Source organism: Schistocerca americana, chromosome 4 (assembly GCF_021461395.2).
Source record: "Schistocerca americana isolate TAMUIC-IGC-003095 chromosome 4, iqSchAmer2.1, whole genome shotgun sequence".
NCBI lineage: Eukaryota > Metazoa > Arthropoda > Insecta > Orthoptera > Acrididae > Schistocerca > Schistocerca americana.
Window position 1 is genome coordinate 238,781,885 of NC_060122.1, and position 13,094 is coordinate 238,794,978.

Below are 13,094 nucleotides of genomic sequence, written 5' to 3' on the forward strand. Positions count from 1 at the left end.
AATGTTTTGAATTTACGTGTAGTAATGAACAGCTTATAGTCAAAATCATCATGTCGGCGAGTCGCATATCGGTCATTGTTAGGTCGTGTCGGCCGTTCCATCTCAAAATTCGGTGCACATTGCCAATTTCTTTCATAACTTCCGAAATGCCCTGTGTTATTATTTTGCGGCTTTTCCGTGTTTCTAAGTCCCTCTTCCCGTGTTGGAGCGCGAGTGTCTTCTGAAATACGTAATTCTTGTATTACCTGTGTCAGCTGATCTTGTACTTCCCGGATTTCTCTTTGGTGTTGCGTATCAATTTGATTCAGATTTTGTTTCAGTTTCCTAATTTGTGCGTTCTGTTCTGTGTCATTAAAGACTACCGGTTTTGCGTCATTCAGATTATCATCTACCTTCGCAGATAAATTATTTAGCTGATCCGAAAGTTCAACTACTTTCTCTGATAATGAACACATTTCCTCAGTGTGTTTCTCTGAACCAAGTTTCAGAGTGTCCATTTGTGTTGAAATCGAATCTACTGTGTCTTTTAAGTTTTCTTGACTTTTTGCAAGTTGCGTAACCGAATCGGTAGATGCAACTGCGTCAATTTTAGCTTGCAAGGTGTTGTGATTTTCATGAACAATAGTTTGCAGTTCTTTTATGGCTGCTTCGTGATTTTGTAATGCATTTTCATGACGCGAAAAAATAGGTTGGAAATGCTCACAAATTTGAGTTTTTACGTCATTACAGACTTTTTGACATTTCGATTCAATGTTATGTAACTCAGTAGTTAAATCTTCACGCGTTTGTTCAAGAGTTTGTTCCAATGAGTCTAACTTTTGAAGATTTTGTCCCATTGCGTCTAACTGTTGCTGTGTTTGTCTCTGATTTTGTTCCAGTATGTCTAACTTTTGAAGCTTTTGCTGTGTTTGTCTCTGATTTTGTTCCATTGTGTCTAACTTTTGTAGCTTTTGTCCCATTTGTTGCATTAACTGTAATAACAATGCACTGGTGTCTGAAACATGTTCCTCAGTGCTTTTCGGCAGTGAATTTGCACCGGCAACATTCACATTTTGACAAGCGGAAAACGTGTCTTGACTCATTTGGGAAAACGGTGAGGACGCAAAACCTGAATCTACAGTATTTGCAAAGTTGTGTCCTGTCATTTCGGATTCCTGAGGCGAGCTGTTGCCGACCGATCGATCGATAATGCTTCCCTCTTCACTAATTGTTTCACTGTCCACGCCATTGTTTGCCGCCCGCTCCATTTCCCTATGCACGATTACCAAATTACTACTTTGAACATCAGTTAATTCATTACTCGGTGGCGCTAACACACTGCTTTCATTTTCACTGTCATTTCTCAGTTTACTTTGGAGCCTAGTATTACGTTTTTCACACGCCATTATTGTCACAGTATTTCACACGACAACACAGAAAAACACAATTTGAAGATCAAAAATAAGAGAACACATTAACATAGCACTGAAAATAATATCTAGTTAATTGCAGCTGCGAAATACTTGGTGCAAATCTACATGCCTGCCACAACTGTTTTACTATACAACAATGAAAGACTGCAACTACAAAGGAAATTCTCTCTATAATTACGCGCTAGCAATAAACAAAATCTACACTAATTACACAAACTACAAGAAAAAATCAGAAGATTCCAGTGAGGTATCCTAGGCTAAGGGTCGACATATGAAACGTCCCCTTTCAACAATTTTACATGACTGTGCTTAAACTGACACACAATATTTTTAGCGCAACGCAATCTGACTTTCAAAATTCCCTACTAAAGAATGGCCCTGACAAACATTAAACTATACCTTTCACAAATCACTTACCTCACAAAAATCTTCGCTGCTCAAGCTACTGCAATACAGCGAGCGCCACTACTGCCAGCTAAATAAAAGATTCAAACTATGGAAGGCACTAACTACTGATAGGGATAGTTAGCAAATGAAAGATATTAATAGAGAACAAACAATGTATTTACCTTGATATCATCATATATAAATATAGCAGTTCATGACAAATTTCAAAACTCCGCCATCTCTCTCCCCACATCCACCACTGCTGGCGGCTCACCTCCAACTGCGCAACGCTACACGCTGTTCACAGCCAGCTGCCTAACACTACAATGGCAGACAACAATGCAAACTAGCCACAGACTGCACACAGCACAGCCAGTGATTTTCATATTGAGCGCTACGTAACGTTGCCAATAAGAAAACATAAACAGCCTACTTACATAGAGAAAACATAAACAGCCTATAAACAGCCTACTTACATAGAGAAAACATAAACAGCCTACTTACATAAAGAAAACATAAACAGCCTACTTACAACACGACCGAAGTGAATGCTTTGATAAGAGCAGATGGTAGGGTTCGAGTGTGGTGCATACCCCACGAAGCCATGGACTCAAGTTGTCAACAAGGCACTGTGCAAGCTTGTGGTGACTCCATAACGGTTCGGGCTGTGTTTACATGAAATGGATTTACTCCTCTGGTCCAACTGAACCGATCATTGACTGGGAATAGTTACGTTCGATTACTTGGCGACCATTTGCAGCAGTTCATGGACTTCATGTTCCTAAACAATGATGGAAATTTTACGGATATCAATGCGCCATGTCACCGGGTCACAATTGTTCGCGATTGGTCTGAAGAACATTCTGGACAATTTGAGCTAATGATTTGCTCAACCAGCGCTCCCGAAGTGAATCCCATTGAAAATTTGTGGGGTATAATCGAGAGATTAGTTCGTGCACAAAATCCCACTCAGGCCACAATTTCGTAACTATGGACAGCTGTAGATGCAGCGTGGCTCAATATTTCTGCAGGGCACTTCCAACGAACTTGTTGAGTCTATGGCACGAAAAGCTGATGCACTACGCCTGGTGAAAGGATGTCAGACACGGTATTACGCCGTATCCCACGACTTTGTAAGCTCGGTGAATAATCTTCCATGTACAGTATTTGTTTTACAAAATGTTCGGACTTACGGAGAATGTGTTCTAAAGGGTAGCGTCTGCGTCCAATAATGAGAGCGTCTTGGGACCCTTGTTCGAACACAACCATTGCTCAAATTCAGAATCAAAATTATCAGCAAAAGTGGCCAAAGTTTTCCGGTATAAAGAGTCATTCTTGTTCTGACAAAGGCCTTGTCAAAGAGACCGTTTCAGGGCACGCTCTTGCCCTTGGGGTATGAAACTGCTCCTAAATGAGTTAATAAGCAACTGCTCTGCACTGGAGGCACAGAAAGTGTATCCAAAGACATGTAGCAAGAAACTGGAAACGGTATCATGATCATCTCTTCATTGGCAAAAGGTTTCGGATTAGTCCCCATTCAGAGTTCCAGGAAGGCATTGCCTTGACAGAGGTAATCATGAGAAAGATATTGGATAACTAACGAAACGGTAACATTTTACCGGATGGAATGTGGAATGATAGAATATTGGACGTGGTAGTAAAGTTAGAAAACCTGTGAAGAAAAAGGCTTAATCTTAATATTTGGGGTTAGTGAAATCATATAGAAAGCAGATTAAGATTTCTGATCAGACAGGGTAATAACAACAGAAGTAGAAATTTTGTATAACGGGTATATAATTCGCAATCAATAGGAAGGCGGAGAGTGTGATAAGTTTATTCTTATCAAACCAACGCTAACAACAAAAATAGTGCAGGTATACACTCCGACATCACAAGCACAAGATGAAGAGACTGTTTCCTGTCACATTTTGTTTACAATTTACGTTGCGTTAAGTAATTTTGAGACATCTTGTCCCTAGTGCTGGCCGAGCCTCGCTGCGGAACTGCTCGCGACGTCTGGTTTCCTTGCTGGTTCATATGGTTCAAATGGCTCTAAGCACATGGGACTCAACATCTGAGGTCATCAGTCCCCTAGAACTTAGAACTACTTAAACCTAACTAACCTAAGGACATCACACACAGCCATGCCCGAGCCAGGATTCGAACCTGCGAGCGTAGCGGTCGAGCGGTTTCAGACTGAAGCACCTAGAACCGCTCGGCCTCACCAGCCGGCGTTTCCTTGTTGTTTACGTGTGACACTTATTCCTGGCAGGCGTAGCTGCGTTTACGTTTTTCTTATTGTTTTTAGTATTGACAGATGTAATCTTATGATTATGTGTCTTTATTCTGTATTAGTTTTATTTTGTGACATGGCCAACGTTTGGACCTCAAAACAATTTAATTTTTGTAAGTATCACGATTTTCCTTATTATGAAATCGTTAGATTGACGAAGTATTTCAATGTTTAATATACACTCCTGGAAATGGAAAAAAGAACACATTGATACCGGTGTGTCAGACCCACCATACTTGCTCCGGACACTGCGAGAGGGCTGTACAAGCAATGATCACACGCACGGCACAGCGGACACACCAGGAACCGCGGTGTTGGCCGTCGAATGGCGCTAGCTGCGCAGCATTTGTGCACCGCCGCCGTCAGTGTCAGCCAGTTTGCCGTGGCATACGGAGCTCCATCGCAGTCTTTAACACTGGTAGCATGCCGCGACAGCGTGGACGTGAACCGTATGTGCAGTTGACGGACTTTGAGCGCGGGCGTACGGTGGGCATGCGGGAGGCCGGGTGGACGTACCGCCGAATTGCTCAACACGTGGGGCGTGAGGTCTCCACAGTACATCGATGTTGTCGCCAGTGGTCGGCGGAAGGTGCACGTGCCCGTCGACCTGGGACCGGACCGCAGCGACGCACGGATGCACGCCAAGACCGTAGGATCCTACGCAGTGCCGTAGGGGACCGCACCGCCACTTCCCAGCAAATTAGGGACACTGTTGCTCCTGGGGTATCGGCGAGGACCATTCGCAACCTTCTCCATGAAGCTGGGCTACGGTCCCGCACACCGTTAGGCCGTCTTCCGCTCACGCCCCAACATCGTGCAGCCCGCCTCCAGTGGTGTCGCGACAGGCGTGAATGGAGGGACGAATGGAGACGTGTCGTCTTCAGCGATGAGAGTCGCTTCTGCCTTGGTGCCAATGATGGTCGTATGCGTGTTTGGCGCCGTGCAGGTGAGCGCCACAATCAGGACTGCATACGGCCGAGGCACACAGGGCCAACACCCGGCATCATGGTGTGGGGAGCGATCTCCTACACTGGCCGTACACCACTGGTGATCGTCGAGGGGACACTGAATAGTGCACAGTACATCCAAACCGTCATCGAACCCATCGTTCTACCATTCCTAGACCGGCAAGGGAACTTGCTGCTCCAACAGGACAATGCACGCCCGCATGTATCCCGTGCCACCCAACGAGCTCTAGAAGGTGTAAGTCAACTACCCTGTCCAGCAAGATCTCCGGATCTGTCCCCCATTGAGCATGTTTGGGACTGGATGAAGCGTCGTCTCACGCGGTCTGCACGTCCAGCACGAACGCTGGTCCAACTGAGGTGCCAGGTGGAAATGGCATGGCAAGCCGTTCCACAGGACTACATCCAGCATCTCTACGATCGTCTCCATGGGAGAATAGCAGCCTGCATTGCTGCGAAAGGTGGATATACACTGTACTAGTGCCGACATTGTGCATGCTCTGTTGCCTGTGTCTGTGTGCCTGTGGTTCTGTCAGTGTGATCATGTGATGTATCTGACCCCAGGAATGTGTCAATACAGTTTCCCCTTCCTGGGACAATGAATTCACGGTGTTCTTATTTCAATTTCCAGGAGTGTATGTCTGTATGGGTTAATTTACAGCCCTGAAGAAGATACCATTATTGGCATCGAAACCTAGGTAAAGTAAAAAAAAAATTACCTTGCAACTGAAGGCTGAATTTCTTATTGTCTGAAAGATAGATGAATCTGTTGCACAACTTTTATGTTTAAAATGCCGGGTGATCAAATAGTCAGTATACATTTGAAAACAGAATAAATCACGGAATAATGTAGATAGAGAGACAAAAATTGACACACATGCTTAGAATGACATGGGGTTTCATTAGAACCAAAAAAATACAAAAGTTCAAAAATTTCCGACAGATGGGGCTTCATCTGATCAGAATAGCAATAATTAGCATAATAAAGTAAGACAAAGCAAAGACGATGTTCTTTACAGGAAATGCTCAATATGTCCACCATCATTCCTCAACAATAGCTGTAGTCGAGGAATAACGTTGTGAACAGCACTCTAAAGCATGTCCCGAGTTATGGTGAGGCATTGGCGTCGGATGTTGTCTTTCAGCATCCCTAGAGATGTCGGTCGGTCACGATACACTTGCGACTTCAGGTGACCCCAAAGCCAATAATCGCACGGGCTGAGGTCTTGGGACCTGGGAGGCCAAGCATGAGGAAAGTGGCTGCTGAGCACACGATCAACACCGAACGACGCGCGCAAGAGATCTTTCACGCGTCTAGCAATATGGGGTGGAACGCTATCCTGTATAAACATCGTACGTTCCAGCAGGTGTTTATCAGTCAGGCTAGGGATGATGCGATTCTGAAACATATCGGCGTACCTCTCACCCGTCACAGTAGCAGTTACAAAACCAGAATCACGCATTTCCTCGAAGAAAAAAGGCCCTATAGCGGTAGATGTGGTAAATCCAACCCATGCCGTAACTTTCTCGTCATGCAATGGAGTTTCCACGATAGTTCTAGGATTTTCGGTAGCCCAAATTCTGCAGTTGTGGGCGTTGACCGACCCTCGGAGCGTGAAATGAGCTTCGTCGAACCACAACACGTTACTCAAGCAATCGTCATCTTCCGCCATCTTTTGAAACGCCCACACCACAAATGCCCTCCGCTTCACTAAATCGCCGGGTAACAGTTCATGACGCCGATGGATTTTGTACAGATAGCATCGGAGGGTACGCCTATGTGCCAACCAAACAGTAGCATATGGAATGCCGGTGCGACGTGCGACTGCACGAGCGCTGACTTCCCCGTGCATAGACGAACCCGCTACAGTCTCCATTTCTTCCTTAACTGTCGCAGCAGCATTGCGCCTTGTGCTCGGTCGGCCACTACGGGGTCTATCGTCTAAACAACCCGTGGCTTTGGGCTTCGAAATAATTCTCGCCACAGCTGCATTTGTCAACGGCCCTTTACCCGTTCGAATCCTCTTCCTATGGCGATAGGTTCGTAACGCTGAACTAGCACATTTCACATTCTGATGATACAGCTTCACTAAAAGCGCCTTTTCAGGTAACGTGAACTGCTGGCGTATCTGATTCTCTCTCTCATTACAGCTCCTTTTATACACGATTGTCATGCGCAGTCACTGACGTTTTGTTGTCCAGCACCATTTGTCGGACATTCTGTGAACTTGTTTTTTTTTGTTCTAATAAAACCCCATGTCATTCCAAGCATGTGTGTCAATTTTTACCTCTCTATCTACATTATTCCGTGGTTCATTAAGTTTTCAAATTTATACTGACTGTTTGATCACCCAGTACATCAAGTCTGCTCTAATATTCTGGTGTCTACATGATTTTAGGTAACTTGGACCTATCATTTAAATTACTATTCTGTACTACAGTTACCATACTACAATTACCACACCATACTATACTATAACTGGCGAAGATCATTCAGTACAGCTTAGTTTTAGGGTGCCAGTGTTCACGATTAAGTGGCAGACATGTCACGCATACAACAGAAAATTTTCGGCTTTCTCCCTCACTACGATATGGTGGACTATGCAGACGCCAGGAGTCTGGAAGTACAGTTCCGCTAGTCCATAGTATCCCACCCAGGTAGTACAGAGAGGTGTGGTTGTGTGACTCACCGGGTATGAGTCAGGGCTGCGGCCGGTGTTGAGGGCGTAGACCTTGTGGAAGACGGCGAGCGCCTCCCCGTTGCGGCCCTTCGACATGAGGAACTTGGGCGTCTCCGGGAAGAAAGACATGAGGCTGCCAGCTAGCAACGCGGGCAGCGAGCACGCCATGATGAACACGTTCCACGGCTTGAGCACCAGGCCGCTGCCCACCTCCAATCCCCACGTCTGCGTCAGCAGAGCCAGCGCGAACGCTGAGAAGATACACCGGCACTTCAAACATTTAGACATTTAGATAATTACCACGATGTCATCAAAGACGGGGAACACCCTCGGATTGAGGAAGAATGGAGAATGGAATTAGTCCTTGCCTTTTATATGGATTCCTCTTGCCATTAGCCTCAAGCGATTTAGGGAAACTTCGGTAGGGAAAGGGAAGGTTGAAGTATAGCAAATAGACATTCATTACTGATCCTGTACCTGTAGATTCTGTCGGAATGTTTTAAGGGTTGGTGGCGTTGCTGGAAATGGACAAGAAAGACTAAGTGATGAACGTGGTTACAAAATCGTAACACCCCAAAGTACATGTACAAGCATAGAATGATTGGTAGAAGCTGACGTTTACTGCTATTCTAGATTTGGAAAGATATATTTCGGCAATGATAGCTCCAAACACTGTTTGATATGTTGAAGCTAGCGAAAGTTTATCAGCAACTTAAGAAACCGACTCTCACAATTGCATTCTGGCATATGTAGGCAGTTAGAAACTTCCTGACAGATTAAAACTGTGTGCCGGACCGAGACTCGAACTCGGGACCTTTGCCTTTCGCGGGAAAGTGCTTTACCAACTGAACTACCCAAGAACGACTCACGACCTGTCCTCACAGCTTCAATTCTGCCAGTATCTCGTCTCCTACCCTCCAAACTTCACAGAACCTCTTCTGTGAACCTTGCAGAACTAGCACTACTGGAAGAAAGGAGTTTTAATCTGTCAGGAAGTTTCATATCAGCGCACACTCCACTACAGAGTGAAAATCTCAGTCTGGATACATCCTCCAGGCTGTGGCTAAGCCATGTCTTCGCATTATCCTTTCTTCCAGGAGTGCTAGTTCTGCAAAGTTTCGCAGAAGAGCTTCTGTGAAGTTTGGAAGATAGGAGACGAGGTACTGGCAGAATTGAAGCTGTGAGGACGGGTCGTGAGTGATGCTTGGGTAGCTCAGTTGATAGAGCACTTCCCCGCGAGAGGCAAAGGCCCCGAGTTCGAGTCTCGATCCGGCATACAGTTTTAATCTGTCAGAAAGTTTCATATCAGCGCACACTCCGCTGCAGAGTGAAAACCTCATTCCAGTTAGGGAGTGATTGAAAAGGAAGTGATGCCGTATTTTAGTTATTAATTGCACACTGAGCCAGAAATGAAGAAAACAAAGAAGAAATTTCGGAAAGGAATTAAAGTACCAACCTACACGGTTTACAAAAATTTTGAAAAAGCGTTTGACAGGGTGGATAGAGAAATCCTGTGAAAAATTATGAAAAAACGTGGATCCTCAAGTCAGTTGGTTAAATGCATCAAGGTTTTGTAAAATGGAACATATCTTACGCTTCACATCCGCAATTACATAAGTAAAAGATTTTAATAAGGCTAGGCGTGATGGAAGGGTATACTTCATCGGATATTGTATTTAATATTTATGTAGATGGCATCTGAAAATTGAAAGAAAGAGAGCCAGAAGATATTCGTACAAAAAAAATGATTACCGAGTGTTTCACAATGTTCTGACGATTTCAAATTTGGATGACAGGCAAAATAATCGCGAAACAAAGTTGGAAATTTTACACAAAGTACAACATTTATTCAAGTTCACTCATGAAATACTACACCGAACAAATGAAAATCATTCGCAGCTACACGCTTGAAGCGTTTCATCCAGTTTTTGAATATATCTTTCGTAATAGCCGGAAGAATTCCGGACATTTCATTATGGAGTCGACCTTTTAACTGTTGCGAGCTTCTCGGCCGGCCAAAGTAAAGCCTCGCCTTCAAATAAATCCAGATCCAAGAGACTAGTACAGTTACATAAGGCGAGTGAGATCTTTTCTCGTGGGTCCGGATGGGTTTTCGAGGGGCGGTTGACTTTCGATTCGATGTACTGGCAATTGCGCCTAAGTTTGTATCTCATTTCAATATTGTTCCACGAGCAGGTACTAGATATCGCTTCTGTATCTCGAGATGCTTACGAAAGGCACGTTGCACAAGCACGACATATTCGTCGTAACGAAAATAGCGCTTCACCACGAACGCACTATTTTACTTTGACCAGTACGACATGATTACTGACCTGTAGCCATATATGGAATTAAACTTGACATTACACACTAGTAATAGACGGCTTATTTCTACAGTGCATTATTGAGATTTGAAATCGTCAAAAGATTGAGAAATACCCTGCACATTAACAGACTATTTTATCTTGTTGGCACAGTATTAATTGCAAATTCTGAAGACGAACTACAAAAATCCATCCAGCTTTTAAACTTAATTGTGATATAATTTTAGAATAACAGGAAATAAAGGAATACAATGGTGTTCCATGGGGAACTTCTAGTAGGAAACAAAATTCTAAATGAAGATACATTATGTTTTGGAAAACGTTCACTGCTTCAGTCATCTAGGGAACTGTATCACTTTTAAGGGAGGTGAGGATGTTTGTATTTAATTACGGAGATATCAGAACCTATGTGACGCTACAAGCTGAACATTAAAAGAACGCGAAGACAGACAAACATTAAATTCTGTACGGTGGTGGCTCTGCCTGTTCTACTATGCAGCAGCGAATCCTGCGTTGTAAACGAAAAAAAGAGTCTAGCCTTGTTCGCCTGTTGAAATGAAATTCTTCCGAGCATTCAGAGGTTGCACTTAGCTGGACAGAATTCCTAATGAAAATGCACTATGTGATCAAAAGTATCCGGACACCCCCAAAAACATACGTTTTTCATATTAGGTGCGTTGTGCTGCCACCAGGTACTCCATCTCAGTAGTCATTAGACATAGTGAGAGCAGAATGGAGCGCTCCGCGGAACTCACGGGCTTCGAACTGGGTGATGTGATTGGGTGTCACTTGTGTCATACGTCAGTACGCGAGGTTACCACACTCCTGAACATCCCTAGGTCCACTGTTTCCGATGTCATAGTGAACTGCAAACGTGAAGGCACACGTTCAGCTCAAAAGAGTACAGGCCGACCTCGTCTGCTGAGTGACAAAGGCCGCTGACAGTTGAAGAGGGTCATAATGTGTAATAGACACACATCTATCCCGATCATCATACAGGAATTTCAAACTACATCAGGATCCACTGAAAGTATTATGACAGTTAGGCGGGAGGTGAGAAAACTTGGATTTCATGGTCAAGCGGCTGCTTATAAGCCACACATCGCGCCCGTAAATGCCAAGCGACGTCTCGCTTGGTGTAAGGAGCGTAAACATTGTGCGAGCGAACGGTGGAAAAAAGTTGTATGGAGTGCCGAATCACGGTATACAATGCAGCGATCCGATGGCAGGATGTGGATATGGCCAATGCCAAGTGAACGTCATATGCCAGGGTGGGTAGTGCCAACAGTAAAATTCGGAGGCGGTGGTGTTATGGTGTGGTCGTGTTTTTCATGGAGGGGACTTGCACCCCTTGTTGTTTTCCGTGGAACTATCACAGCACAGCCCTACATTGGTGTTTTAAGTACCTTCTTGCTTCCCACTGTTGAAGAGCAATTCGGAGGTGGAGGTTGCATCTTTTAACATAATGCATAACATAATAATGCACGGCCTGTGGCGGAGTGGTTACACGACGTAACATCCTTGTAATGGACTGGCCTAAACAGAGTCCTGACCTCAATCCTATACAAAACCTTTGTTATGTTTTGGAACGCCGACTTCGTGCCAGGCCTCAATGACCGACATCGATACCTCTCAGTGCAGCACTCCGTGAAGAATGGGCTGCCATTCCCCAAGAAACCTTCCAGCACCTGATTGAACGTACGCTTCTGAGTGTGGAAGCGTCATCGAGGCTAAGGGTTGGCCAACAACATACTGAATTCCAGCATTACCGAAGGAGGGCACCATGAACTTGTAAGTCATTTTCAGTCAGGTGTCCGGATACTTTTGATCACATAGTCAATTAGGCAAGAGGTGAATATTTTTGCAGAAAAAACACAAAACCGAAGGACAGAAACAAAACTCGAAGGAACATCTGGAAAAATGGAAAAAACAAAGATTCCAAACATTGGCTTACTATAAAAATCTATAGGAAAGAAGGAACTTGGACAACCGGTTACAGAATGGAACTCCAGGCAGAAAAGTCGGTAGTTCTAATCTGTGAAAGGCGGAAGGAGAAGAATTAAAGTACAGCGAGAAGAAAGAAAAGTTTAATGTTTATAGATGTCACTGTAATTTATTCAGAGACGAGGAAAGACTTGATAGAGGTGAATGGAATAGATGATCTTAAAAAGGAGCTATAATATGAAAATAAAAGAAAATAAAAGTAGCGTAGTGGAGCGGAGTGGTGCGGTGTAAAAGTCATAAAGGCAGACTATGGCTAGACTATAGTAATTAGGTTAAGTTGTATGTAGACTACGGTAGTTATACAGAGATAAAGTGGCTTGAGGACAGACTAGCGCTGAGTGTCGCATCGAACCAGTCTTCGACACGAAAACTGCAGCAATAGCATTTCTAATATCTATAACAAAAATACGTAACCTGTGGGACTTTGATACCTTACATAAAGCTTACAAAACAAATTTAAAACTGTTTTTGGAAATATCTGGAAAGGAACAAACTGGATTAAAAATTGGTTGTAATAAAAGTTTTTCGTCTCGAAGGCTCGAAGGGACAGATACAGTGACACTTAACTCGATTCCGCTGCCCCACCCACAGGATTGTGATAGATGGTGGTGTAATCGACAAATATAAAAATGGGTTACAAACCGTTGATAATTAATAACATTTCAAGAAATACACACCAGATTAGATCCCAGGAAGTTAAAAAGGCAGTTATTCTAAAATGTTTAATGAGAAACCGGTTTATTATAGCAAAAAGTACATTAGTAATCAGCATCTCGCACGAATTGTAGGAATTTGGCAAAGAAGTGTTCTGCGCATACTGCATGAACATAAATTCCATCCACATCACTTATCGTTCCATTAAGAACTACATGGGGAAGAATTTAGAAATCTCTTGGAGTACAACAGTTGCGTACAGCAACAACTAGCGGCCTATGATGAATATATTTCACAGATACTTTTGACTGATGAACCAACTTTTACGAATTGTGGTCAACTACACCGGAGTAATACTCATTATTGGTCAGTGA

The 13,094-nt window shown here is 43.8% G+C and overlaps 1 protein-coding gene across 1 annotated transcript in view; it reads right to left on the minus strand.

Moving 5' to 3' along the window:
* The window catches only part of LOC124613898 (synaptic vesicle glycoprotein 2C-like), a 157,342-nt gene that overhangs the window by 68,658 nt on the left and 75,590 nt on the right, over positions 1–13,094 (minus strand). The window contains exon 6 of the mRNA XM_047142646.1: positions 7,748–7,989. Coding sequence (XP_046998602.1) covers positions 7,748–7,989 — 242 coding nt within the window. The remainder of the gene's footprint in view (positions 1–7,747; positions 7,990–13,094) is intronic.